The sequence below is a fragment of the Polypterus senegalus genome, chromosome 14 (genome assembly GCF_016835505.1).
Source record: "Polypterus senegalus isolate Bchr_013 chromosome 14, ASM1683550v1, whole genome shotgun sequence".
Lineage (NCBI taxonomy): Eukaryota > Metazoa > Chordata > Cladistia > Polypteriformes > Polypteridae > Polypterus > Polypterus senegalus.
In genome coordinates this window covers 72963971-72990828 of record NC_053167.1, presented here as the reverse complement: position 1 = coordinate 72990828, position 26858 = coordinate 72963971, and the positions used below count along the sequence as shown (strand labels likewise).

General features: G+C 38.0%; 1 protein-coding gene across 5 annotated transcripts in view; it reads right to left on the bottom strand.

Moving 5' to 3' along the window:
- znf644b (zinc finger protein 644b) overlaps window positions 1–26858 on the bottom strand; it is a 131044-nt gene that overhangs the window by 34750 nt on the left and 69436 nt on the right. For 4 of the 5 annotated variants that reach the window (XM_039735569.1, XM_039735564.1, XM_039735568.1 and 1 more), the window contains one exon: window positions 20820–23810. In XM_039735569.1, the coding sequence (XP_039591503.1) occupies window positions 20820–23810 (2991 nt within the window). Of the gene's footprint in view, window positions 1–20819; window positions 23811–25372; window positions 25627–26858 lie in introns of those variants that run through there. The other variant, XM_039735566.1, reaches the window with a different exon arrangement.

Genomic DNA, 26858 nt, shown 5'->3' with positions numbered 1-26858 from the left:
CTATCAAAATAAAATGCACAAAAAGATCAGTTTGTTAATATCTTCCATATATTATTAAATTATATACTTCTATGCAAAACAAGCAGAGTATAATAACAATGAAGAAACATATGCAGCTGTTTGTTTTTCTGACCAATGACAAATATTCTAAACTACAAAAAGTACATTTCTGGTGCTGAATTTAAGCACAAAAGTTTGAGTATATCTCAAAACCCCAAAGCTAATGGAAACAAGTTAAGCTGAAAATTGTTTCCAGAAAAAAGTCTGCTGAAAACATCATTAAAAATGAATTAACTACCCAACATTATATACAGAAATAAATACTGCTGAAAATGAAGAAGATCAGATGTGCATATCAATCCTTATAAACCGTTTAAGAGAGCCATATTCAATAAGAAATTCATAACAAGCATAATGTAATCGGGAGGTTTTAACCTGGAGATAGGAGGAATACATTTCGAACTCAAGTCAAGCTTTAAAATGTTCCTAAAGCTTTTTATGTAATCAGGCATCTTTGATTTTTCCTATTTTTTCAAACTGATTACAAACACTGTCACAGGGCATTCATGTGTTTAAGCGTTGTTCAGTACTGTACTATAAAATATTATAAGCAAAATACACACAGAAAAGAAAATGCAGCTTTGCTGCTAAAATTAAAGAGGATTTAAAAAATTATTTTTAAATTGATTTTCATTTTTAATTCATTAATTAAAAGCACTGATTTTAAAAGGCTATCTGGATTTAATATTGTCTAATAATCAAGAGAGAATAAAAATGGCATTGAGGTCATTTAACACTCCTGTAGGATTTATTGATACTGTATATACTTGCGTATAAGTCGGGTCTTGAAACCTGCAAAATAGATCATAAAATCAGACCCCAACTTAAATGCCCATTCAAAAATGCGAAATTTAAGGTTATTTTTTCATCTTTTTGCTTCCTCCAATCTCGCACAAAACAGTGCAAACGTTGCTTTGAAATATTTCAGGTATTACCAGGTGGTCACATAGGCACAATACATTGAAAAAAGGCAGTGTGCTCCGTGGTTACTCTCTCTGGTGGGCGTTAGCATATCATAATCCAACTACAGCTATATCCTAACTACAGGGTCACGGGGGTCTGCTGGAGTCAGGAAACAAACCCCGGGCAGGGCGCCAGCCCACCGCAGGGCACACACACTACGGACAATTAAAGATCGCCAATGCACCTAACTTGCTTGTCTTTGGACTGTGTAAGGATGCTGGAGCACCTGGAGGAAACCCATGCAGACACAGGGGGAACATACAAACTCCACGCAGGGAGGACCTGGGAAGCAAACCCAGGTCTCCTAACTGCGAGGCAGCAGCGCTACCATTGCACCAAATTTTGAGCACATGGAGCTAAAACTGCTTAAATTTAGTATGGGAATTAGAATAGGGCAGTGGGGACAGCTCACAAAATGGAGGACAATTTCATTCAAAAACTTAGATGCAACAGCAAATTTAAAAGAAATCCTCAGTGGATGAGTAAGGAATTGAGGAAGAAATCATGGAAGAAAGTGGAGGTTTATAATACATGATACTCAGGGAACAACAACAGTACCCAGGGGTTACTTATGACTGCAAGAGAGAAATTCTGAAAAGAGAAATCACAAATCCAAAAAGACAGTCAAAGAGGAATATGTAGATGGAAATGCAAAAATCAATCCTAAGTGGTCCTTTTAGAATTCCAGCAATAACTGAGCAGTCAAGGAAGAAGTGAAGCTTATTCATAAGATTATCAGGGAAATATAAACAAAAAGTAAATACCAAATGCTCTTAGTTTATATTATTTTTCTGTAGACACTACCCCCTCAATAATTTAGGAATTTTCTTGTTAACTACTGGGAATATTAATGAAATACTAAATGAATTAGAGATTACAGACAGGAAGGACTACTATGGTTAATAAGGCCAAAATCAAATAAAACCGATGGACCAGATAACAATTACTCAAGAGTACTCAAGGAAGCTACTAATATGTGTGTGTATGTATATGTGTGTATATAAATATATACATATACCAACACACACACACAAAAAGCACATTTGGACTAAATTAATACATTCTGGTGAAATTTCTAATGACTGAAACACAGCAAAATCATCCCATTAGGTAAAGGCCAGTTAGCTTAACATGTACTGGCCAAAGAAATAATGAAGACAAAACTAAGCAAAAAATATCATGGACAGGTTTAATGATATTAAGGGGATCTGTGGAAACTTTGGAATTAACAAAATCATTACAGGTTGGGCTTGGCAAAAGTCAGAGACTATTAGATAGGTTACAAACAAACTTTAATTGTACAAGCTACAAAGAACAAATGAAGGAGCTGAATGTTTTTGGTTTATGCAAATGAAGTACAATTGATGGCATGAATTAAGTGTTCGAAACAAATGGACACAGCAGAGATGCAGTGTTACTTTGAATTGTTGAATAAGAACAATGGGGCACCAATGGAACTGTCAGAAGGTAAAAATTTTATTAAAATTAAAAAGTACTTCTTTATACAGGAAATTACGTATAAAATAAGATACAAAGCACTATATTAGACTAGTGCATTTTGGGAAACTTCAACATGAAGAACATTCCTTTTTTCCTCTATGCACTGTTGACTTTTTTTCTTCATGTTTCGTTTTCCATTTTCCAATGTATAATGTTTCATGTTACACTTTCTATGAAATGAGTTAAGAATTTTTCTAAACAATAGGGTAAGGCAGAGCAAACAGCCAAGTCCACTAGCTGAACAATAACTCTGTAATCCTAAATCACCACTGTCTGTGCCAAGATTTTCACAGACAGAAATAACTAGTATTGTGAATACATCTGGTATCAACAAAACAATGTGCGAGTCTGTAAGCCTAAAATCTATATTTTTTAAAAATCAGACAGTACACGGATGACCAGCTCTGATGCCCATATAACTTTAAAAAGTGAGAAGAGTGGAGCTTTTAATTTGTCCATCTTGACTGTAACATTTTTCTTATTGTGGTAAAACACTAACGTTCTTTATGTCCATGCGCTGTGTCATCTTATTTTCACTTTTTTTTCTGCTGAGTCAATTCAAGCAGTTTCTATTCTAACTACAGTTTAGTAGATGCGATGTGTTGAGGAAATAAATGGGATACAACATTGAAGATGCATTTTAATGGCAGGTGTAAATGTAATCCAGCTAAATTGCATATGGATACAATAGAGATATGAAACTAACATTAAAGGGGTCCTTTGAGAAAACCAACCCATCATCGCTGGTCTTATGTCATATGTTTTAAACAGATCATGCGGGCTGTATTAAAAAGGTTCATAGACCACATTCAGCCCACAAGCCTTGAGTCTGACACCCTTACTCGAACACAGGGACATCCGGTCAGGGGAGGTTGTCATCATCAAAAGTAAAAAAAACTAATAATAACATAAAATAAATTGGTCCACTGTTCTGTGCTATAAATTTGTTTTCTGTAGGATTCCAATAATTGTGATAATTTTTATAGTTAAAATCACTGAATTGGTGCATTTCCTGTTCAAATACGGGGGAGAAAAGCGAGATGCGGCAGCAACTAGCCGAGCCTCACTTCGGACTGGCCTATCCCACATACACGGGGTTGATGCATGCAATTGGCGCATGCCTGTTGCTGTCTCTCTGGATGTCACCAATATAATGTTTGCACATTTATTATACACCTGACTTTCCAAACTCTGGCTAATATCTTTAATGAATGTGTGTGACATGTTTAGTCTTGCTGATCGGACATAAAACCGCAGTGAAAAGGCACAAGGTGAGGCAGACAGTACTGTGCCACACCGAAAGGGGCGGATATGAGCCCAGCAGGTGCTTGTTGCTGCTGTTCTACGAAGACGCTCTTGGCGCCAATAAGTTAGTGATATCAGAAAGTCAAGTGCACTGCAGCAGTCCATTTATTTTTATTTTTTGTTTTGACTGCCAAAATGAAAGATTAAAGATTCTAAAGGAAAGTAAGGAGGGACTTTTACAAGAAGGTGACAGAGATTTTCGTGGAGAAGGATAGGCGCATGGACTTCATTACAAATAAAGGTAAGACCATAAATGGTTTTCAATTTTATGAAAAAATGGGATCAGAGTAAGGAAAAAATAATCCAATATTTTAAAAACTAAATTTTGACTTTAAATAAAATATTCTTTTACTTTTCTTATCTTTTTGTTGAACAGTCACTATTAAAAGTGATTAAAGCATCAGAATAAAAAGCTTAAAAAAAACCCTAAATATTTCAATCAAGGTCAAAATTAAAATCTGATTTTTTTGTACATCACTCAATACTTTCACTTGTATTAAATAAGTATGAATTGTGGAATTGCAACAGTAAATTTAAAACACATGGAGGGTGCAGAGCAAATGCCCTCTCTTACCGCTATAAATGTAACGTTCCTTCTTAGCCAAATATGTACCTTATCTATGTGTGTGTAAAGAATGCTGAGGAGATATTAAACATAACCAGTCGTCAATGTGCATGCTGCCAAATGAATAGTGAATAAGCTACTCTTTTGGGTTCATATAATTTGTAAATCTGACACTGAAGGAGTCAGTGCCTCACCGGCCATCCTCTCATCACGTCACTGTTCGAACATAAAAACAAGTGGATTCTTTATACTTATCAAATGAATACTTCATCGATATTTGTGCCATTATGTGACAACTTATTTTTTAAATATATCCTTCTTAATTATTTTAGTGGCTACGTGAAATTTTTTTAAATCCATCCATCCATCCATCCTCTTCCGCTTATCCGAGGTTGGGTCGCGGGGGCAGCAGCTTAAGCAGAGAGGCCCAGACTTCCCTCTCCCCGGCCACTTCTTCCAGCTCTTCTGGGAGAATCCCAAGGCGTTCCTAGGCCAGCCGGGAGACATAGTCCCTCCAGCGTGTCCTGGGTCTTCCCCGGGGCCTCATCCCGGATGGACGTGCCCAGAACACCTCACCAGTGAGGCTTCCAGGAGGCATCCTGATCAGATGCCCGAGCCACCTCATCTGACTCCTCTCGATGCGGAGGAGCAGCGGCTCTACTCTGAGCCCCTCCCGGATGGCTGAGCTTCTCACCCTAACTTTAAGGGAAAGCCCAGACACCCTGTGGAGAAAACTCATTTCGGCCGCTTGTATTCGTGATCTCGTTCTTTCGGTCACTACCCATAGCTCATGACCATAGGTGAGGGTAGGAGCGTAGATTGACTGGTAAATTGAGAGCTTTGCCTTACGGCTCAGCTCCTTTTTCACCACGACAGACTGATGCAGAGCCCGCATCACTGCGGATGCCGCACCGATCCGCCTGTCGATCTCACGCTCCATTCTTCCCTCACTCGTGAACAAGACCCCGAGATACCTGAACTCCTCCACTTGGGGCAGGATCTCTTCCCCAACCCTGAGAGGGCACTCCACCCTTTTCGGCTGAGGACCATGCTCGGTTGGAGGTGCTGATTCTCATCCCAGCCGCTTCACACTCAGCTGCGAACCGATCCAGAGAGCTGAAGATCACGGCCTGATGAAGCAAACAGGACAACATCATCTGCAAAAGCAGTGACCCAATCCTGAGTCCACCAAGCGGACCCCTTCAACACCCTGACTGCGCCTAGAAATTCTGTCCATAAAAGTTATGAACAGAATCGGTGACAAAGGGCAGCCCTGGTGGAGTCCAACTCTCACTGGAAACGGGCTCGATTTACTGCCAGCAATGCGGACCAGGCTCTGACACCGGTTGTACAGGGACCGAACAGCCCTTATCAGGGGGTCCGGTACACCATACTCCCGGAGCACCCCCCACAGGATTCCCCAAGGGACACGGTCGAACGCCTTTTCCATAAGAATATCGGACCCCACTTTCACCTCTGACTTGATGGGATTCATTTTGGCGGCTTTTTACCCGCGCTTAGTCAACAAAACACATGTAGACTGGTTGGGCAAACTCCCATGCACCCTCCAGGACTCTGCTAAGGGTGAAGAGCTGGTCCACTGTTCTGCAACCAGGACGAAAACCACACTGTTCCTCCTGAATCCGAGGTTCGACTATCCAACGGACCCTCCTCTCCAGAACCCCCGAATAGACTTTTCCAGGGAGGCTGAGGAGTGTGATCCCTCTATAGTTGGAACACACCCTCCGTCCCCTTTTAAAGAGGGGACCACCACCCCAGTCTGCCAATCCAGAGGCACTGTCCCGATGTCCATGCGATGTTGCAAAGACGTGTCAACCAAGACAGTCCTACAACATCCAGAGCCTTAAGGAACCCATGGCATATCTCATCCACCCCGGGGCCCTGCCACCAAGGAGTTTTTTGACCACCTCGGTGACTTCAGTCCCAGAGATGGGAGAGCCCACCTCAGAGTCCCCAGGCTCTGCTTCCTCATTGGAAGGCATGTTAGTGGGATTGAGGAGGTCTTCGAAGTACTCCCCCCACCGACCCACAACGTCCCGAGTCGAGGTCAGCAGCGCACCATCCCCACCATATACGGTGTTGACACTGCACTGCTTCCCCTTCCTGAGACGCCGGACGGTGGACCAGAATCTCCTCGAAGCCGTCCAAAGTCGCTCTCCATGGCCTCTCCAAACTCCTCCCATGCCCGAAGTTTTGCCTCAGCAACAACGAAGCCGCATTTCGCTTGGCCTGCCGGTACCTATCAGCTGCCTCCAGAGACCCACAGGACAAAAAAGTCCTATAGGACTCCTTCTTCAGTTTGACGGCATCCCTCACGCCGGTGTCCACCAACGGGTTCGGGATTGCCGCCACGACAGGCACCGACCACCTTGCGGCCACAGCTCCGGTCAGCCGCCTCAACAATAGAGGCACGGAACATGGCCCATTCGACTCAATGTCCCCCACCTCCCTCGGGACGTGGTTGAAGTTCTGCCGGAGGTGGGAGTTGAAGCTACTTCTGACAGGGACTCTGCCAGCCGTTCCCAGCAGACCCTCACAACACGCTTGGGCCTACCAGGTCTGACCGCATCTTCCCCACCATCGAAGCCAACTCACCACCAGGTGGTGATCAGTTGACAGCTCCGCCTCTCTTCACCCGAGTGTCCAAGACATATGGCCGCAAGTCCAACGACACACCACAAAGTCGATCATCGACCTGAGGCCTAGGGTGTCCTGGTGCCAAGTGCACATATGAACACCCTTATGCTTGAACATGGTGTTTGTTATGGACAATCCGTGACGAGCACAGAAGTCCAATAACAAAACACCTCGGGTTCAGATCGGGGCCATTCCTCCCAATCACGCCCTTCCAGGTCTCACTGTCATTGCCCACGTGAGCATTGAAGTCTCCCAGCAAAACGAGGGAATCCCCAGAAGGTATGCCCTCTAGCACCCCTCCAGAGACTCCAAAAGGGTGGATACTCCAAACTGCTGTTCGGCATACGCACAAACAACAGTCAGGACCCTTCCCCCCCACCCGAAGGCAGAGGGAGGCCACCCTCTCGTTCACCAGGCTCCGAGTCGGGAGGCAATAAGTATGCCCACACCTGCTCGGCCTCTCACCGGGGCAACTCCAGAGTGGTAGAGAGTCCAGCCCCTCTCAAGGAGATTGGTTCCAGAGTCCAAGCTGTGCGCCGAGGTGAGTCGACTATATCTAGCCGGAACCTCTCGACCTCGCACTAGCTCAGGCTCCTTCCCTTCAGAGAGGTGACATTCCACGCCCCAAGAGCCAGTTTCTGTAGCCGAGGATCAGACCGCCAAGGTCCCGCCTCGCCACCACCCAACTCACATTGCACCCAACCTCCTTGGCCCCTACCATAGGTGGTGAGCCCATGGGGAGGAGGACCCACGTTACCTCTTCGGCTGTGCCCGCCGAGCCCCATGGGTGCAGGCCCGCCACCAGGGCGCCATCGAGCCCCACCTCCAGGCCTGGCTCCAGAGGGGGGCCCCGGTGACCCGCGTCCGGGCAAGGGAAAACGTCATCCATGGTTTTTATTCTTCATCGGAGGTTTGTTGAACCGCTCTTTGTCTCATCCCTCACCTAGGACCAGTTTGCCTTGGGTGGCCCTACCAGGGGCATAAAGCCCCGGACAACATAGCTCCTAGGATCATTGGGACACGCAAACCCCTCCACCACGATAAGGTGACGGTTCAAGTAATTTGTACCATCTAAATGAATTAAGCCTGAAGTGTATACAATGGAGGAGTATCACTTTTACGTGTCATGTTTATCATTTTCCAATTTGTAAACTATTTGAACGTGATGTTAAACTTTAATTTTTTACATAAAGCTGATAATCCTGCAAACTGAATTCTGTGCTCAATTATATACACATGGTTCCCCCGAGTTTTCTTTTTTTATTACATAAATGTTATTTTATTATATATTTGTATTTATAAAAAACAGTACATGATTATTACAAATTATTTATTATATTAAGTGTAATGCAATAATGCACAACTCAAATTAAGAGAACACGTTAATTTGAAACAGACAAAATGTTGATTTTTTTTGAATATAATAAAGTACAGGTACTCCTTACTTTACTACCTATTTGCTTAACAACCACTCGCAGTTTCGACCTGCAATTCGGGGAATCCCCTTTCTCAGTCTGAGTGTCGGTCAATGGCGAATGGTGACATGCGCACTGAGCGTACTATAGGCTTGCTATGCACTTTTTCAGTCAGTTTCATTCCTACAAGCAGTCTCTGTGTAACCTCGCTTTTTTTACATAATTCTAACCCCAAAATAGTAAAGATGTCGACGAAAAGAAAAAGTATGGAATCATCTGAAAAAATTGTTAAGAAAAAAAGGAAAGCTTTCGACCTTGAAATGAAAATAAAAATCATACAAGAATACGAAGCTGGTAAAATGGTTAAAGAAATAGCATGTGACTTGAAATTGACACATTCGACAATTTCAACGATTTTAAAGGATAAAGTTAGAGTGAAAGAGGCGGCGAAATCAAAGACAGGATTTAAAGCCATAATAACTAGGCAGCAAAAAGGTCTTATTAATGAGATGGAGAAACTATTGGTGATCTGGTTTAACAACCAGATGCAAAATAATATGCCGATAAGCCTTTTAATAATTCAAACTAAGTCACGCAGTATTTTTGAGACTTTGAAGGCACGTGAAGGTGAAAAATCGACAGAAACATTTACAGCAACCCATGGATGGTTTCAACGGTTTAGGCAGAGATTCAACCTGCATAATTGTAGAATCAGCGGTGAGGCGGCAAGCGCGGATGTAGAAGCAGCAGAAAAATTTGTTGACGAATTGGATGGAATAATTAAAAAAGGCAGCTACTGCCCTTAACAGATATTCAATGTGGATTACCCCGGGCTTTGGTGGAAAAAAATGCCTGAAAGGTCCTATATGCACAAAGAAGCTAAGGCAATGCCCGGTTTCAAGGCTTTTAAAGACAGGATCACGTTGTTTTTGGGAGGGAATGCCGCTGGGTTCAAGTTAAAGCATTTCCTGGTCTTTCGCTCCAAAAACCCACATGCATTAAAGAACGTTAGTAAAAACAGTTTGCCCGCTTACTATCGTGCAAATAAAAAGGCATGGATGACACAACTTTAATTTTAAGAATGATTTTTGAACTGCTTCATACCATCAGTCCAGCATTATTGTTTGGAAATGGGAGTTCCTTTTAAAATTATTCTCCTGCTTGATAATGCTCCAGGCCACCCCCAGCATCTTGATGATCTACACTCAGATGTAAAGGTAGTGTATCTTCCAAAAAACACAACAGCTGTCCTACATCCAATGGATCAGGGCGCTACAGCTACGTTCAAAGCGTTTTATTTGCGCACGACTTTTTCGCAAACTGTAGCAGCAACAGAAAATGATGTAGTAACCCTTCGTGATTTTTGGAAATCGTACAGTATTTTAGATTGTATTAAAAACATTAAATCAGCTTGGGACGAAGTGACAGATTAGTGTGTGCAAGGCATATAGAAAAAATGCATAAAAAGTTTCGATCCTATATTCCCGGTGCAAGCTCCTCGCTTATCGACCAATTCGCTTAACGGCGTAGTCGTAGGAACGGAACTCGGTCGTTAAGTATAATATAATATAACTAGCCATGTGCGCCCAACTACGTTGCGCGTATTAAAGTTGTCTGTGAAGGGCTCCCTGTTTAAACGCGGCTGCCAGTCGTGAACTGGGCGCTTCGTCGCACAGCATTATGATTTTTATAAGGAAACAAAATTACAAAAGAAAACCCTTGGACAATGATTTGATAGGAACGGCCTACTCGGAATCACTGTCCGAACAGTAATTATGTGGTGGTGTATGAGCATTTCTGCTTCTGTCCGTTCACAGTCCGTTTCGTTTTCACAACGCTATCGTTCCCTCTCACGATGTTTTCTCAACCTTTCTCCAATCTCGCAGCTTGCTTTATGGCAATCCAAAGAGTAAGGCAATATACACGGAGCAATGGTTATAAAAGGGGGACACATAGGTATCCAGGCTCTTTAAAGCATAAATAGGGATCACGTCACTGACATGTGAGCAAGCCACGGTACAACTGTGAGACCCGCAGCACTCGCCGGCTACAACATAACAATAATAATTTCCAGAACGTGCTGTTACGTTGTCATTCATTTTACCCACTGTCTTTCTTTCAGTCATATGTTATATAAGCACGTACCTTTTATCTTCGGCAATCTCATTCTCTAACCAGGCCTCAGGAGCTAACCAGCGTAACACTGTCCACCACCCCTTTCGTTACATTGTTGACATCCATGAGTAACAACAACGTACTAAACTAGAAGGTGGTCTACACATGCATGGAATTCATGGACAAACAAAGATCAAGATTTAAATGAGATCTCTTTAGTTAAAGCACAACAATTTGTTTAGTTTGAATGTCTGTGTTTTGAGGTGCGACTGGAGTACTACAGTCTTCAGTAGTATAAGCCTGGAGGAGATTCTTAATGCAATGCCTATGTTTTAGCTGTCTCTCTACTGCCATCTAGTGCTTCTTCTTCTAATTCATTCGTGGACAAACAAAGATCAAGATCCAAATGAAGATTATATATAGAGATATAACCTGTATAATAAAAAATAATAAAACATAATACAGAAAAGAATAATAAAGGAAATAAGGAAATGCTGGAAAAACATCACAATAGTTTGGTGTCATTAAAAGAGTTAACCATTACTGTCAAACTTAACATGGTAGATGTCAACACAATGCAAAAGATCTGTAAAAAGTTGTAACAGTAATGATATATTTGTTTCCTTTTCCAAAGCTCCATAAATTTCAATATATCTCTATGAACGAAACAGACTTCCATAATGGAGTTGGAATGGAGTTTTTTTCACTGACAGTCCGAATAATCAGCAAAGCCAGGAACACACTTCACGATGCTCATCCAATGAAAAACACTAGGAATAGAACTCCTACTCCCCTCATCCACCCCTTCTAGGCTAACACTCATTACCTTCAACAGGGTATTAAACAGAGTGTGAACATTTTATAAACTAATGCTTAAACAAGACCTTTGACTCAAAAGCCACTAATGATCTCCGACTTTCCACTACATACACTCACCTAAAGGATTATTAGGAACACCTGTTCAATTTCTCATTAATGCAATTATCTAATCAACCAATCACATGGCAGTTGCTTCAATGCAGTTAGGGGTGTGGTCCTGGTCAAGACAATCTCCTGAACTCCAAACTGAATGTCAGAATGGGAAAGAAAGGTGATTTAAGCAATTTTGAGCGTGGCATGGTTGTTGGTGCCAGAGGGGCCGGTCTGAGTATTTCACAATCTGCTCAGTTACTGGGATTTTCATGCACAACCATTTCTAGGGTTTACAAAGAATGGTGTGAAAAGGGAAAAACATCCAGTATGCGGCAGTCCTGTGGGAGAAAATGCCTTGTTGATGCTAGAGGTCAGAGGAGAATGGGCCGACTGATTCAAGCTGATAGAAGAGCAACTATGACTGAAATAACCACTCGTTACAACGAGGTATGCAGCAAAGCATTTGTGAAGCCACAACACGTACAACCTTGAGGCGGATGGGCTACAACAGCAGAAGACCCCACCGGGTACCACTCATCTCCACTACAAATTGGAAAAAGAGGCTACAATTTGCTCTATGTTTCCTGCAAAGATACTCAAGGCTGAAGGTAGGAGACCTCCATGCAATTTTCAAGAGAACACTAGCATGATACTTCCTGAATTCCAGAGGCAGCTAGGGTTTACCTTATAAAGGATTTGATCAACAGCACTACCTGGGATACCATAGCCAAAGAAATGCCCCTTATAGCACCACATGATTCAATGACTGGTAGTATACTTCAATACTAACTGCTCTTCTGCAAAGAACAGCAGACAAAAGATGTCAGTGAAAAGAAAGAGAAGTAAACCCATGTTTCAGGACGTCACCCAGTAACCTTAAAAAGCAACATTATCATTTGAAGTGACTGCTAATGACACTGAGTATCTTGCCATTGTTATTCATGGAGTTTCTCAGTGTTTAGTATTTTCTGTGTATAGACATCCTAAATACAATGTGTCTTTCCTTGAGAATTTCTCAGACTTGGTGTCAAATGTAATTACAAACTGTAACACATTCCTAATAGTCGGTGATTTTAACTTTCATATCGATACAGTGTGACAGAAAGTAAAAGAATTCATGAACCTCCTGGACTCCTTTGATTTGAGCCAGCACATTAGTCAGTCTACACACAAAGCAGGTCATACATTAGACTTAGTAATTACTAAAGGACTAAAAGTTGATGTGAAGCAGATCATTGATATTGGTCTATCAGACCATTTTCTCTTACTATTTAATATAGAAATAATGATAGAAAATATTCACAAGCATATTGTTAAAAAAACAATTCTTTGATTCAGCAGGGCTTCAAAATTTGCAAACATTCTAAGCCACCAGTCTTAGTGCTTACTACAATAGTGAGAATAATGTACATAGTAGTGTGGAAACTTTTAATACTAAGATGAGAGCTGCTGCTGACATAGTCGCTCCTGAAAAGACAGTTAAAATATCTTCTAGCACTATTATAACTTGGAAGACCCAAAGAGTGTCTGTTCTAAAGAGAACATGCCGGAGAGCCGAGTGGAAATGGAGGAAAACTAAATTGATTATCCACTATGAGATATTGAAGGTTAAAATAACAGAATACAACAACATAGTCCGTCTTGAGAGGAGGTGTTATTTCTCTAGAATTATAAATAACAATGCTAGTAATCCCAGAGTCCTATTCTCCAGGTCACTCAATGAAATGCCTACAAAATACTTTTAGTGAAACTTGAGGCTTTTGCTGTATTTTTTAATCAAAAAAAGAATATTAGAAATAATACAGTATATCTCTCCAATACTGATCCTCTTAAACCCCGGTACTCCATTATAAACAAATTAAATTATTTCACCAGGATAGATTTTCCTGATTTATATAAAATAACTTCTTAATTGAGACCCTCCACCTGCGCCCTTGATCCAATACCAACAGGTTTTTTCAAAGAAGTATCGGGCGTGCTAATTGATAGTATTCTTGTCATAGTAAACTAATCATTAGCTATGGGGGTCTTCCCAGGCTGTCTTAAGACTGCTGTAGTTAAACCCCTGTTCAAGAAAAATAATCAGGACTCCTCTGCTTTTGAAAATTTTAGACCTATTTCTAACCTGCCTTTACTTAAAATTCTAGAGGAGGCAGTCATTATGCAGCTTAATGATCACCTTAATAAACTTGCTATTCTTGATAAGTTTCAGTCGGGTTTCAGAACAAATCACAGTACAGAAACTGCACTTGTTAAAGTAGTAAATGACTTGCAGGTAAATGCAGACAGAGGCTGTGTATCTGTTCTCATCCTCTTAGATCTGAGTGCCGCATTTGATACCATTGATCACAATATATCGCCTTAGTCAATGGATGGGCCTCTCTGGCAGTGTCTTAAATTGGCTTGGATCCCACCAGGCAGGTAGAAAATTCTTTGTTAGTTGTGGTAATTATACTTCAAAGACACATGATATTCTATATGGTGTTCCAAAAGGCTCTATCCTGGGTCCGCTGCTCTTTTCGATTTACATGCTTCTGTTAGGTCAGATTATCTCAGGGTAAAACATGAGCTACCACAGCTATGCTGGTGACACAAAACTGTATTTATCAATAGCACCTGACGACCCCAACTCTCTTGATTCACTGATACAATGTCTTGATTGTGTTTCTGAATGGGTGAATAGTAATTTTCTCACACTAAATAAGGAAAAAACAAATTTTAGTGATTGGGAAAAATGGATATAATGAAGTTATTAGAAATAAACTTGATCCATTAGGATTAAAAGTCAAGATGGAGGTAAAGAATTTAGGGGTAATTATTGACTCTAACCTGAATTTTAAATTACATATTAATCAGATTACTAGGACAGCATTTTTCACTTAAGAAATACAGCTAAAGTTACACCTCTTATAACATTCCAAGATGCTGAGAAATTAGTTCACACTTTTGTTTTCAGTCGGCTAGATTACTGTAACGCACTCTTCTCAGGACTACCCAAAACAGACATCAATTGATTGCAACTAGTGCAGAATGCAGCTGCTAGAATCTTAACTAGGAAAAGAAAGTCCGAGCACATTTCTCCAGTTTTGATGTCACTACATTGGTAACCTGTGTCATTTAGAATTGACTTTAACATACTGCTTATGGTTTACAAAGCCTTAAATAATCTCGTTTCATCTTATATTTCGAAATGTCTTACACCTTACACTCCAAATCATAACCTTAGATCTTCAAATGAGTGTCTACTTAGAATTCCAAGAGCTAAATTTAAAAGAAGTGGTGAAGTAGCCTTCTGCTGTTATGTACCCAAAATCTGGAATAGCTTACCAATAGGAATTTGCCAGGCTAATACAGTGGAGCACTTTAAAACACTGCTGAAAACATATTATTTTAACATGGCTTTCTCATAGCTTCATTTTAGTTTAATCCTGATGCTCTGTATATTCAATTAATTATCATTATTATTCATGGTGGCTCTAAAATCCATACTAATCCCTACTTTCTCTTCTGTTCTTTTTCTGTTTTTTTTTTTGTGGTGATCTCGCCACCATCACATAATCAAAGCACAGTGATGTCCCTACATTGATGGATTAAAGGCCAAAAGTCCCCATGACCGTCATCATCAAATTCTTCCATGAGAATCCTGAATACAATGAGGACTGATTGAGGTCATTTATGTTAGGTAGAAAGCCTAGAGGGGGCTGGGCGGTCTCGTGGTCTGGAACCCCTGCAAATTTTATTTTTTTCTCAAGCCGTCTGGAGTTTTTTGTTTTTTTCTGTCCTCCCTAGCCATCAGACCTTACTTTTATTCTATGTTAATTAGTGTTCCCTAATTTTAATTCTTATTTGTTTTGTCTTTTTTCTCTTTCTTCATCATGTAAAGCACTTTGAGCTACATTATTTGTATAAAAATGTGCTATATAAATAAATGTTGTTGACAATGCTTAGTGCTCAATATGCTAATATATTATACTGAAAAACTATTCACCTCTGTCTAACTTTCACTATTGTATATTTTTGAAAATATGAAAAATGAACAACACACGCAAGGTAATAATTTATGCAATATTCAGGGATGAAAAATGTATCACTCTACTAATGACTATTAATATTTTATTAAAAATCAGGACTTATGTAAGCTATCAAATAAATACAGTAACTAACATTAGTGCTTACGAAAGAATAATGTCGTAAGCACACAAGAGTCTAAGGGCACATCACCGCATTATCAAAATAGGTTATAAAAAGTTAATTTCATATAATGCTTGGGCATGTTACAAAGCCATGTCTAATACTCTAGGGCTTCACTGTCCTATAGTAAAAGCCTTATTTGCCAGATCAACAAAACTCATCCTACCAATGGTTAAATGAAAAAGAAACCAAGTATTCAAATGGTCTGGTCATAGTTGAGGGGTGCATTTCCAAAAGTATAGTGAAGTTAAGAACAATGTAAATTTCGTTATAAGATCAAGAATTTATTTATGAGTATTTGTCAAAAACAATCATAACTAAAGTATAATGTTAAATCCTTTTGTAATCTATATGCTCACAGACCCATTTATTAATTTCAAAACATATCTTAAACTACCCAAATCTTGAATCACATGTAGAAATAGACAGCGGCCTCCAGAAGAGAAATATTCTGTATTGTAATTTATTACACAGAGAAGCAGAAAGAAATACAAAGACAAGAATTTGAAGTTAGTAGTTTAGGAATATAGTACCACAGCAGTTAATAAAACTCACTGAGAACAGAGACAATACAGCTGCAATAAAGAAATCCCACTGAGAAGAACATTGGTGGAATTCTATGCCTGTATCTTTGAGCACCCAGGAGAAACCTAGCCTTGGCCATTATCTATCTATTTAAGCTAAATCTCAGGGTTGTATATTTTATTAATTCATAGTCCCAGCCTTGTGCCCTGTGTTGGCTGGGATTGGCTCCAGCAGACCCCCGTGACCCTGTGTTAGGATTCAGCGGGTTGGAAAATGGATGGATGGATGGATGGATAGTCCCAGCCTGTTGGTGCCTACTTACACTGACCATAAAGGTTTTCAGTTTTGAACACACAGGATGATTTGCAATCACCAAGGACATTTTATAGATATCATGGCATATTGGCATGAGAGAGCCCACAATGCTTACATCCCTACCAATTCAGCAGTGTTTCAGAAAGCAATACAAAACAAATTTGGTGGTGGATGGCTGTTTTGGTGAAAGCTGACTCACAACAAGATGGCAACCATAGTACGTCAGCACACAATAAGGTGGAAAATAGAGGTACATTAAAAATACACTTCTACTGTCTTCCTAAGTTGCTGGGTAGCATCAGAATTTCTCCTCAGGGGTGCTGTGCTATATATAACTGTTGTATGTGCACTGCTGTTACTGCATGTGTACTCCCCATTCTAATGAAAAAGATGAAAAAGGGATGGAGGATGGAAGAAGGGAATAAATACAACAGACTAGATAGGCTACCATTATACCATTTTTAAATAATTATCTTAACTTGTTTATCAGTTTGTACTTTACTATACTTGAGATATTTCCTAAATAATCACACCATGCACTATTCAAAGGAGTGCGAGGAATTTTAGGACATAATGTATTTACTCATCTTCTGTTAAGCATTGTGGAAAAACAACATGATTCATAAATATACAGAAATATAATTTACAGATTGCCTCCTGGTTGTTTAGGTGGTGTCCTTGTGTCTAAAAGAGAGCAAAATTAAGTTGGTATATGCTTGCATTTCTTCTGTTCAACATCTCATCCCACCTGTTTTTCTCTCACTGCTAGAAAGGCTGACATGTACCAAATACCAAAAAATGTCCCATAGTAAACAATACCACTCTATTATCTAAAACAAGACATGCATTTCTTCAGAAATATGCTGTCACCTTTTATAGAACATTTCCTTCGTACCTTTTGCATTCATCTTAGAACCACAGATGTTCAATTTTGTGCCTATGCATATGACTTGATTATTTATTAAATTATGATACAATGTTTACTTCATATTACTGTATACAATGTTTCTTTCATCTTGATTGCACCCACCTTCTCACCTACCTGCTATGCACAAGATATATGTAAATGGTGGCTAGCATGAGGAATTCAACTTTATTTCAACCCACTGAAGGACCAAAGACTTCACCATATAGTGAAATTATTGTCAATGGATTGTTTTTCAATTACTTTTTAACGTGTTTTTGTAGGATACTACAGTGAGTATTTTATACTCACTTGAAAAGCAGTCAATTAAGAGGGGTAAGGCAAATGTAAAAAAAAGTATCTTGGATTCTATGTACATGCATTGTAAAGTTGCTGGTTAATCTCTAAGTTTCATGGTGTTCAGGAAACAACCGACTTCTTAAATCTCATAAAGGCATTATGGCAGGGCCTAAAATAAGTGGTTCATATTTGTCACCAATGTAAATCAAATTTCCCAAGGACAGGTGGGCTATAATTCCTCTGCAGCTCTCTGATAAACCAATCAACAAGCAAAGGAAATATCTAGTTGTAGTTACTGCTACTGAAGTTGCTGAAACCAGTTAGAACCCAATGGGACAATTGCTTTTTAATGTGTTACTAGAGATTATATATCATTCTTTAATGAAAAAGCAATAAAATATGCATATTTAAAAATTAGAATGATAAATGGTCAAAAGCTATTCAAACATTGGCTTATAGAAACATAGCCTATGGAGATTTAAAGTGTACCTGAATACTAATCTTAATTTAACCCTAATATACCAATATACAGTATGATATAATATTCAAAACATCTGAAACATAGTTTTAATAGCAGAACAAATATATGTAAGAGGTAACTCATATAATAAAATGTGCTTCCTAGTATATTTGTGCTATGGGCACAAATAAAAGTTATTTGCTACTGACCATCATTAAGTATACAATTTAAAACCTTGTGAGATGCTGCTTGAAGCTACGTCCACAACAGATACTTTTAATATCTGACTATGTGCTTTATTTATAGTCATGATGAAGAAGAAAAATGACACCAGGATTTTGGTAATGACACCCAGCTCCCCAAAGTGCCATTTGTTTCTTCATCTTGCATTAAAAATGGTTTAAATTTAAATGTACTTAAAACCACTACGAAATGGCTTTAATTTTTACCCTAATACTGAAAATTGAACCTGTTTAATCAAGCACTAACCAGTTTGCTTTTTGTGGCACACATCATTAATTAATGTTTGTCATTTTGTTTCAAGATGATGAAAGCAAAAAAGGAGTAATCTTTGTTCTAAGTTGTGCTTATCAACAAATACTCCCTGAATTTAATTTTAAAATTCTGGTTATTTTGGTATTATATAGTAACCATCATAAAAACATATTGATAAAAGGACACATTTTAACATTTTTAATTAATTCATATAGGTTATTTTGGTATTATACAGTGACCATCATAAACACATATAGATAAAAGGACAGAAGTTTAACTTAATTCATTCAGATTATGGTTTAAGGTTGTACAGAGACTGAATGTTTAACACCAAGAAGACTGGGTTTGAATGCCATAGTTGTTCTTGTCTGTTGCTCTATTTCTGCATGATTTTTTTTTTTTTACCCGAGTACTCCATTTTACCTCTGACATACCAAAGATATACAAAAGTGTATCCCATAATGGGTTACCATTAGGGATGCCTGGTACACCAGTACTGGAAAGGTATTGAATAACCCATAGAATGGTACCAACATTTTGGGATTTCAGTCTGACATGTACTTCATTTGTACTCTCAATCCCTTAACCTTTACACCCACCCATTTTCTCGACACTCAGTAATGTATATGTGGAAAAGTCAATGCGATTGGGACTTCACAGGAGGACACTCAAAAAACAACCCCAATTGTTTTGACGTTTGCACACCTTATGCTATCAAGAGATAAGTGGTGCATAATGTGGCATGATGGTGTGGTGCAACAGTGGGGCTGGAGTATGACAGACTGGTTTTGAAGTTATCTGTTATTTGCTTCACAACCGTTTTGATGCCAGTACTGAGGTCCAAAAGCTGATATCAATATAAAGTCAAACTTTTAGTAACAATCCAACACTAGTGACCACCTTGTCAATGCCTGATTCATACTTTGTACCTCATTCTTCTGGAAAATGCTTGTGCTTTCTATGTCTCTAGAATATGATTAAGGAAGTTTGAACATAACTTACTGATGAATTAGGTTATAGTTTATGATCTGGTACCATTCACTATGAAACATATAACAAAGGAAGACAGTCAGATGGGGTAAACAGTAACATGGTAACAATGCTAAAGCAAAACATTGTAGTAGAAGAGAAATATTATTGTCATTTACATGCTATTTTTGGTTAATGTTGTGACCACTGAATCCAATTAACCCTGATAAATAAAATCTTGTGGTAAATATATTTAAAATGGATACATAAACAAAAAAATAAGTCAAAGGAATTTACCTTTATCAATTTTCCCAAATAAATTAAAGTCATATGCATCTTTCAAAATAAATACCACTGCAGCAAACTGACAAACTATGCATAATATAAATTAAACATTATTAAACTGTTAGCATTGACAAACTAACTTAATACAAGCTGTAACAAGCCATGTATTTTTCACCAAAAGCATCAAAAGGAAAACACATTGTTTCTATGAGAACCAATTTTGCAAAATAATGTTATTAGGCTAATTTTCTAGGTAATGGCCTCCCATTCAAAAGCATATTTCACTCACCTGTACAATCAGTTTCTTTCTGCTTGAATGAGATGTACATCCACCTTCTAAACTAGCTGCTCTGTATAAAGTTAGTTATTGTACATAAATGGTATCTGGCACAAGGACTCAATATATAGAAAGCTAGCACAACCATTAACAACAAACCATGGAGTATATCATGCAAAAGGTCACACTGTGCAGAAGGATTTGTGATCTCCCAAACTGCCATTTAAATTCAAGCCAGAAACTACAACTGACACAAAGTTTATTAAAAAAAAAAAAAAAAAAAAAGATCTGCATCTAAAAAAATGTTCATTTCATAAAAATAAAGACCAAAAAAAATTAAACACTTATGAATAAATAGTACATCATTAAAAATGTATGCTTTATCATTTTTTTCTTATAGAAATGATATAGAATATACATTATATTCACTCAAGTGTTTGTATGTGTATATATTTATAAAAATATAAATTATATTTTGTATATATATTAACCAAATATAAATTGTTTATTTTAGTATAAATACACACACATACATGCATCGTACATAATATATTTATTCACTCATATGCTGACATAGGGAAACACATAAAAGAAAAAAAGTTCACCTTTTTTGATTCGCCTGATTGCGTTGATCTTTCTCCGAATACGAGGCTTTTTGTCCTGTGATGCTACTTGCTCAGGCGATACAACATGGCGAGCATCATAGCTTAAGCCGACTCTATGGAGATGTCCGCGAACATGATTAGACAAGCCTACTCCTGATTCAAATATAGCTGGGCAGTATGGACATGATTTTCTCTCAACTGCAAATGGTGCTAAATCAAATTCTGAATATGAATCACTATGTGGCAATAACTGAGATTCAGGAGTTTCTGTGCAAACTTCCATTTCAACACATTCCTCTTTGACTTTAAAAAGATGCAATTTATCACCATCGTCCTGGATGTGACTGCTATTGTCATAGGAGTTAGTAACAGAATTCTTTTCCAAACTCCTATTTTCTTTGATTGGTAACCGCTGCCGACGAATAAAATAATTCCTTGCATAAGGATTTTGCTCATTTTCACTGCATTCTAAGAAATTTGCTGTAGCGTCACTTGTATAGTCACTAAAATCATAACTGTCTTCCTCCTGGTCTTCATCATCTTTTTTTGTGCGCGGATCATTTTTTTTTAACATTACAACAGTCAATTTTTGAAGACCATCAGGATACTGATCAACAACATTTCTACTACCAAGCGATGATGTATCTGCATCTTGACACAATCCTCTAACAGCTAGATTTCTACCTTCTGAATCTTCACTTTCCCCAAGACTCTGATCAGAATCAAAAAAAGAAAAATGATCATTATTGGACTTTCCTGCTTTAGAAGCTACTTTTTTGAAATATCCTAATGTTCCAAATTTTTCCTCACAATCACTATAATTTTCCTCAGAATCTTCAAAGAGGAAACCACTAGCTTCTTCTGTTCTTTCATCTCTCTTAAATATCCATTTTTTTGGTTTCTCAGACCTTAGTAAAGATGATGGTTTCCCAGAAGTGTTACCTTCATTCCATTCTCCCAATGATAAGTTAACTGCAGTTTTTCTTGCTTTCTGCATTTTTGAATTTTTCCTGTAAAGTCCAGTAAAGCCATGAGATGAAGAAGGCATTTCAACAGGCTTTCTAAAATCGTGTTTTTCATAATAAAACTCAGATTTAATTTGGAGGCCTAGGCTGTTAGCATTTTTTGTTTTTTTAATAAAATTCTGACGCTCAAAATGAGGTGATGCATAGCCCATTTTACTTAAAAAGCAATTTTCTGTTACCTGTTGGTGATGTATAAATTCTAAATGTTTTTTAAGTACATTTTTACTTGCAGTAGTGAAAGAACATATATTACAAGAAAAAGCCAAAGGTTTTTTTGAAGAAGCTAATATATCATATTTTACTGCATCCTTTTTCTGGAATTTTTTTGGAGGCTTTTGGATGATTACGAATGTTGGTTTAGCTGTTGAAGCATGGGCACTAATACGATGGCACTCAAGTTCATTTTCTGTAACAGCCATAAAGTTGCATTCCTCACAGCAATAGTACCTTTTGTCTTTTTCATGCGTTTTAGCATGCTGAACAAAGGTTTTGGGACAGTTGGTACCAAAAACACACTGTGGGCACTGAAGCCGGGCACTCCTGCCTTCATCTTGTAGCTCTTTAAGTCCTTTAATTTCCTCCATTAACTTTTCTCTTCTCTCTTGATGGATTATCATATGTTTCAGCAAAGAGTTGCGATCGCGAAAGGATCTTCCACATTCTCTGCATATGAAGGGCCTTGGCACATTGAGATGGCGAAAGTGATTGTTCCCGTCAAGATGGTACATCATATGTCTGTGTAAATGAGCCTTCTCTTTAAAATTAACATTGCACTTTGTACAAGGAAAAAATGATGGTTCTTGTTCAGCACTAAAGACTGATGATGGCTCCGACTTTATCTGTTTGCTTGTAAGTTTGCTTCCCATAAACGAACAGTTATCTGTTTTAGCATCTTTATTTCCATCTAAGCATTTGTTTGAAGGTGCATTGAAAATAAATTGCTTGATAACTTCCACGGTTTCATTTGGAAAATCTGAATGAGAATGGGATGCTTCGGGCACAGGGCTTTTGTTAAAAGCCTGCAACTTGGTAACTGAAACATTTCTTTGCATTTGTTCATATTCTAAAGTGTTCTCCATTTTAGATTTCTTAGTTGTATGCTGCATGTCAGCATAATCACTGTCTGAAAAGTCTTTTAAATGAGTTATTTCCATTTTTCGTTTACGTCTCCTTTCACCAGTTGATTGGGGAGGAGCTTCCACTGCTGGATTATTATCATTGTTATCTAACAAAAACTGCATGAACTCCTTCTGTGGATCCCAGTCTAGCTCTTGGTCAATGTCAAATTCATCTGATGAGCCTTCAGGAGATTTTGCTGAGTGCTCTGCTGGTCTAATTATATCCTCTGCGGTTTTCAATGTTTTGGGGATTGTCATTTCCTTTGGACTTTCTTTTTGTAGGCTACTTTCATTTATGTCACTTTCAGTTGTTGCTATTTGTGTACATAAAAAATCAAGGCCAGCACCATTCGGAGCTTGAACAGAATCAGAATTGGGAACAGGAACTAAAAGAGACTGCTGTGAAGCTTTATGAGCTGCTGGCTTTGTGGTTATCTTATGTTCATGAAGTAATGGTGAGACCAAAGCACCTGAAACTTTAGTGAGATGCCCCAAAGGTTGAGCAGTGCTTAATGAAACACTGCTTTTATTTGAAACACAAAGCTTATTTGAGGTGGAGTGTGAAACAGGTCCATTAACAACAGTTCCTTTAGGCAAGGTAAGCTCCACAATCGAATCAGCAGGAACACTGTTATGAACAAATAGTGTCGGCTGGGCTCCATTTAAGGTTTTTTCATAACTGTCCCTTGGCAGCTGTTCAGGCAGACATGAACTATTGTTCTTCTGTGCTGATGTCTGACTCTTTAGCAATGTCTGAGATGTGTTTGTACTATCACAAATGGAGTCAAAATTTGTCTCCTCATTAGCACCAGAACTCTCCATTAAATCAGTCATTCTTGCAGTTCTTTCTGGTGTGAGATACAAAGAAAAAAAAATGTGGAAATTACAAAGAAGAATACACAACATAATTTTAAGCACAACATCATATGAATACAAATCACTTCAAAAAAGGGTACAAAGCCAGAAGTTATGTACAATTATAATATAAACTATGAAACAAATAAGAACACAAGAACATTATCCTTTAACACCACAATTCACATTTCCATTCATAACAAATCCTGCTGTTAACTTTGAATACTCTAGCGGCTACTTTAATTATGAGAGGAGAATCAAGACTCCACACCTTTGGGTAACAACCTTCCTGCTTTTCCTTTTAAAATTTCTCAGCTGTTGCTAAAACTGACCAATTTCCATGGGAACAAAATACACCTCCAATGAGATCATATTCAATCTTATCACTCTAAAATGGTGCTAAAACAGTTCTCAGCATGAGGCTCTTGTGTTAAATACTGAGAACCTACAAGGTGGGCAAATACAAACAAGCACATAAATAGTTTAAATGAAACCGAAAAATAATGGATTTTTATATAATTTAATAAGTAATTGACATGTACATGAATTATTTTCAAAAAGTCCTGAAAAATAAACTAGCCTTGGTACATAAGACATCTTATCACAGGGATAACACGGATTGTACTTTGCTATTTTCTTTGCAGATATTAGGATGCACAGCAACAATGACCATGTTTAAATGTCCAAACTAGTTATAGTCATACAGCTAGCCAAATGTATGCTTAGTCAATCTGACATCCTATACAAGCTTTTCTCAACAGGAAGCAGCATTGCTAACGAAGTGGTAAATTCAGTGTTAATGAGTGGCTTCACTGTTACCACCTCAGAGGTAAAACCTTCCGAGCTCCATATTCTATCCATCTGTTATGGTGTTAGGGGTTCAGAGCAAGAACAGACGCTTCGCATTTAAAGCAAACTTCACTGGTACCCTCTTAACAGCAGGGTGGCAAGCCATCAGAATATTATGTCTGCTCTAAAATTACAGACCTCATTAACACGCTTCCAATTTTAAAAGCCAGCACAAGTTAACAACCTGATTCCATATATAACAAAACTGCAAACACTTCATAACCATTTTTTTGAATTGGTTTATAATAACATATTACAACTAAATTAATTAAAATCTCAGTTTGGTTGTTAATTATTTTATTACTTTACTAAAGCAACCATGGAAAAAAGATATAAAAAGTACAATAATCAAACTTCTTTGTAGTAATAGTCTAGCCTATTAACAACCATAAAAATTGAAATTTAAAAATATTCCATATCTGCAAATTTCATGAGTTTCTATAAATGTCTATAGTAAATCACATTTTCCACACATGATAAATAATGATACAAAAACAACTAAAAATATGATAAAACTGCAATTCTTATTAAAGAACTACCAGCTTGAGATAAAAATGTTTATAATAATACTAAATAATAAAGTTAAATCAGTAATTCTTAGGGTCATTTTAGGGTTTTATGGGGCTCAACATGATTTAGTTTAACCTGCCAGTATATATAGTCAGTGAGAGATCCTTATATAAACACGCAAAGCTTTTTTACTTACTTGGAATCTCAAATGTCAGTATTTTTGCAAACTATCAGCACTTGCAGTAACACCCATATTACACTACATCTTGAGGTTAGAGAAGAAAAAAAATGAGGCGATAATTGCATATTATCATAATTATTCTGTAATCCCTCTGAGTAGGCTTCCTGAGACATTCAATAGACAAGGAGGAAGAATGGACTTCCTGTCACTCTTTCTTAGCACATATTTATTCCCAGAAATATTAATTCACTTTACACAGTCTTGCTTGAAAGCCTTGTTGCTTCTGTGAAAAGAGAGATTCAAAATAAAGCACTTGGTGCAATGGCTTTAAAGTATAACGATTAAACACAGGACATCGTAAAATAAAATACTTAAAATAAGCCTAAAAGCAAAAGTAGACCTCTTTGCAATAAACCTCTGCATAAAATGCACACAGGCATTATCATGCTACAAGTGTAAAAAATGTGATCAAGAATGTTAGACACTTTTACATTGCAGATTAAAACATTATATGTCTTGACTTGCTAAATATCTTATTGCAAGAAGTTCCACCTAACTACCAATTTTAAACACGTACTGTCAGTCAACAAACTGCCTGAACACTCCTGGAGTCTGTCAGCTTTTCGGATCAGCAATGCAAGTAAATAGTTGTTCATTTTTGCTGAACTAAAGAGCAGATTAGTGCAGCAATCTGCTTGGTGAGAACTCAGAAAAAACTTTTTTTCTAAACACATTGACTTAAAAAGCTGATTTAAGTCTAGCGTTGAAAACATTACTACATGATGGTGCTATATTGTCTGACACCTGGGCAACTACTAGCCATAAAAAGGGTGAAAGGATGACTTAATGGTTATAATTAGATCCAAGAAGAAATGAAAATAAAATTCTGTACTTTCATCCAACACTGTAATGAATATGATTTCAAGTTAAACATTTTGTAGTGTGTGAGTAGTATGATAAGTGATTCATATCTTGTGAAAACTCTTTTTAAGTTCTGTGCACTATAGCCTGTAAGCATTAGTGGTCAACTGATAAGGGGAGCTACAGTCATCTTGTGAATGAATACTGTTAAATTGCTGCTTACACAACACCTGACATTTGGTTAAACAAAATCGTGTTCATAAAAGGGACAAAATAGATCTAGCAACTGAAAAACACCTCAAGCAGACAAAAATCACCATAAAATGTAAAAAAATAAAAAAATAATCTAAATTTTGAATCAAAAGTTGTGGGGTCGTTTGTGTGCAAATTGAAATGCCCAAGGAATTTTGTGCTACTCCACAGTATTAAATGCATATATTTTTACATAGGATAACTTAATTTGTTTCTGTTGTACAGCATTCTGCACAAAAATAAATCCAACATATGTGGTTACAGATACTTGTTTAATAGCTGAAATGAAAAATGGCAGTTTTCCAGATCTAAGGAAGAATAAAATACAGAGCAAACTGTGACAGGGTCACAGTTTTGTCTTTAGCCAAAGTCAATTTAGTAACTTTCA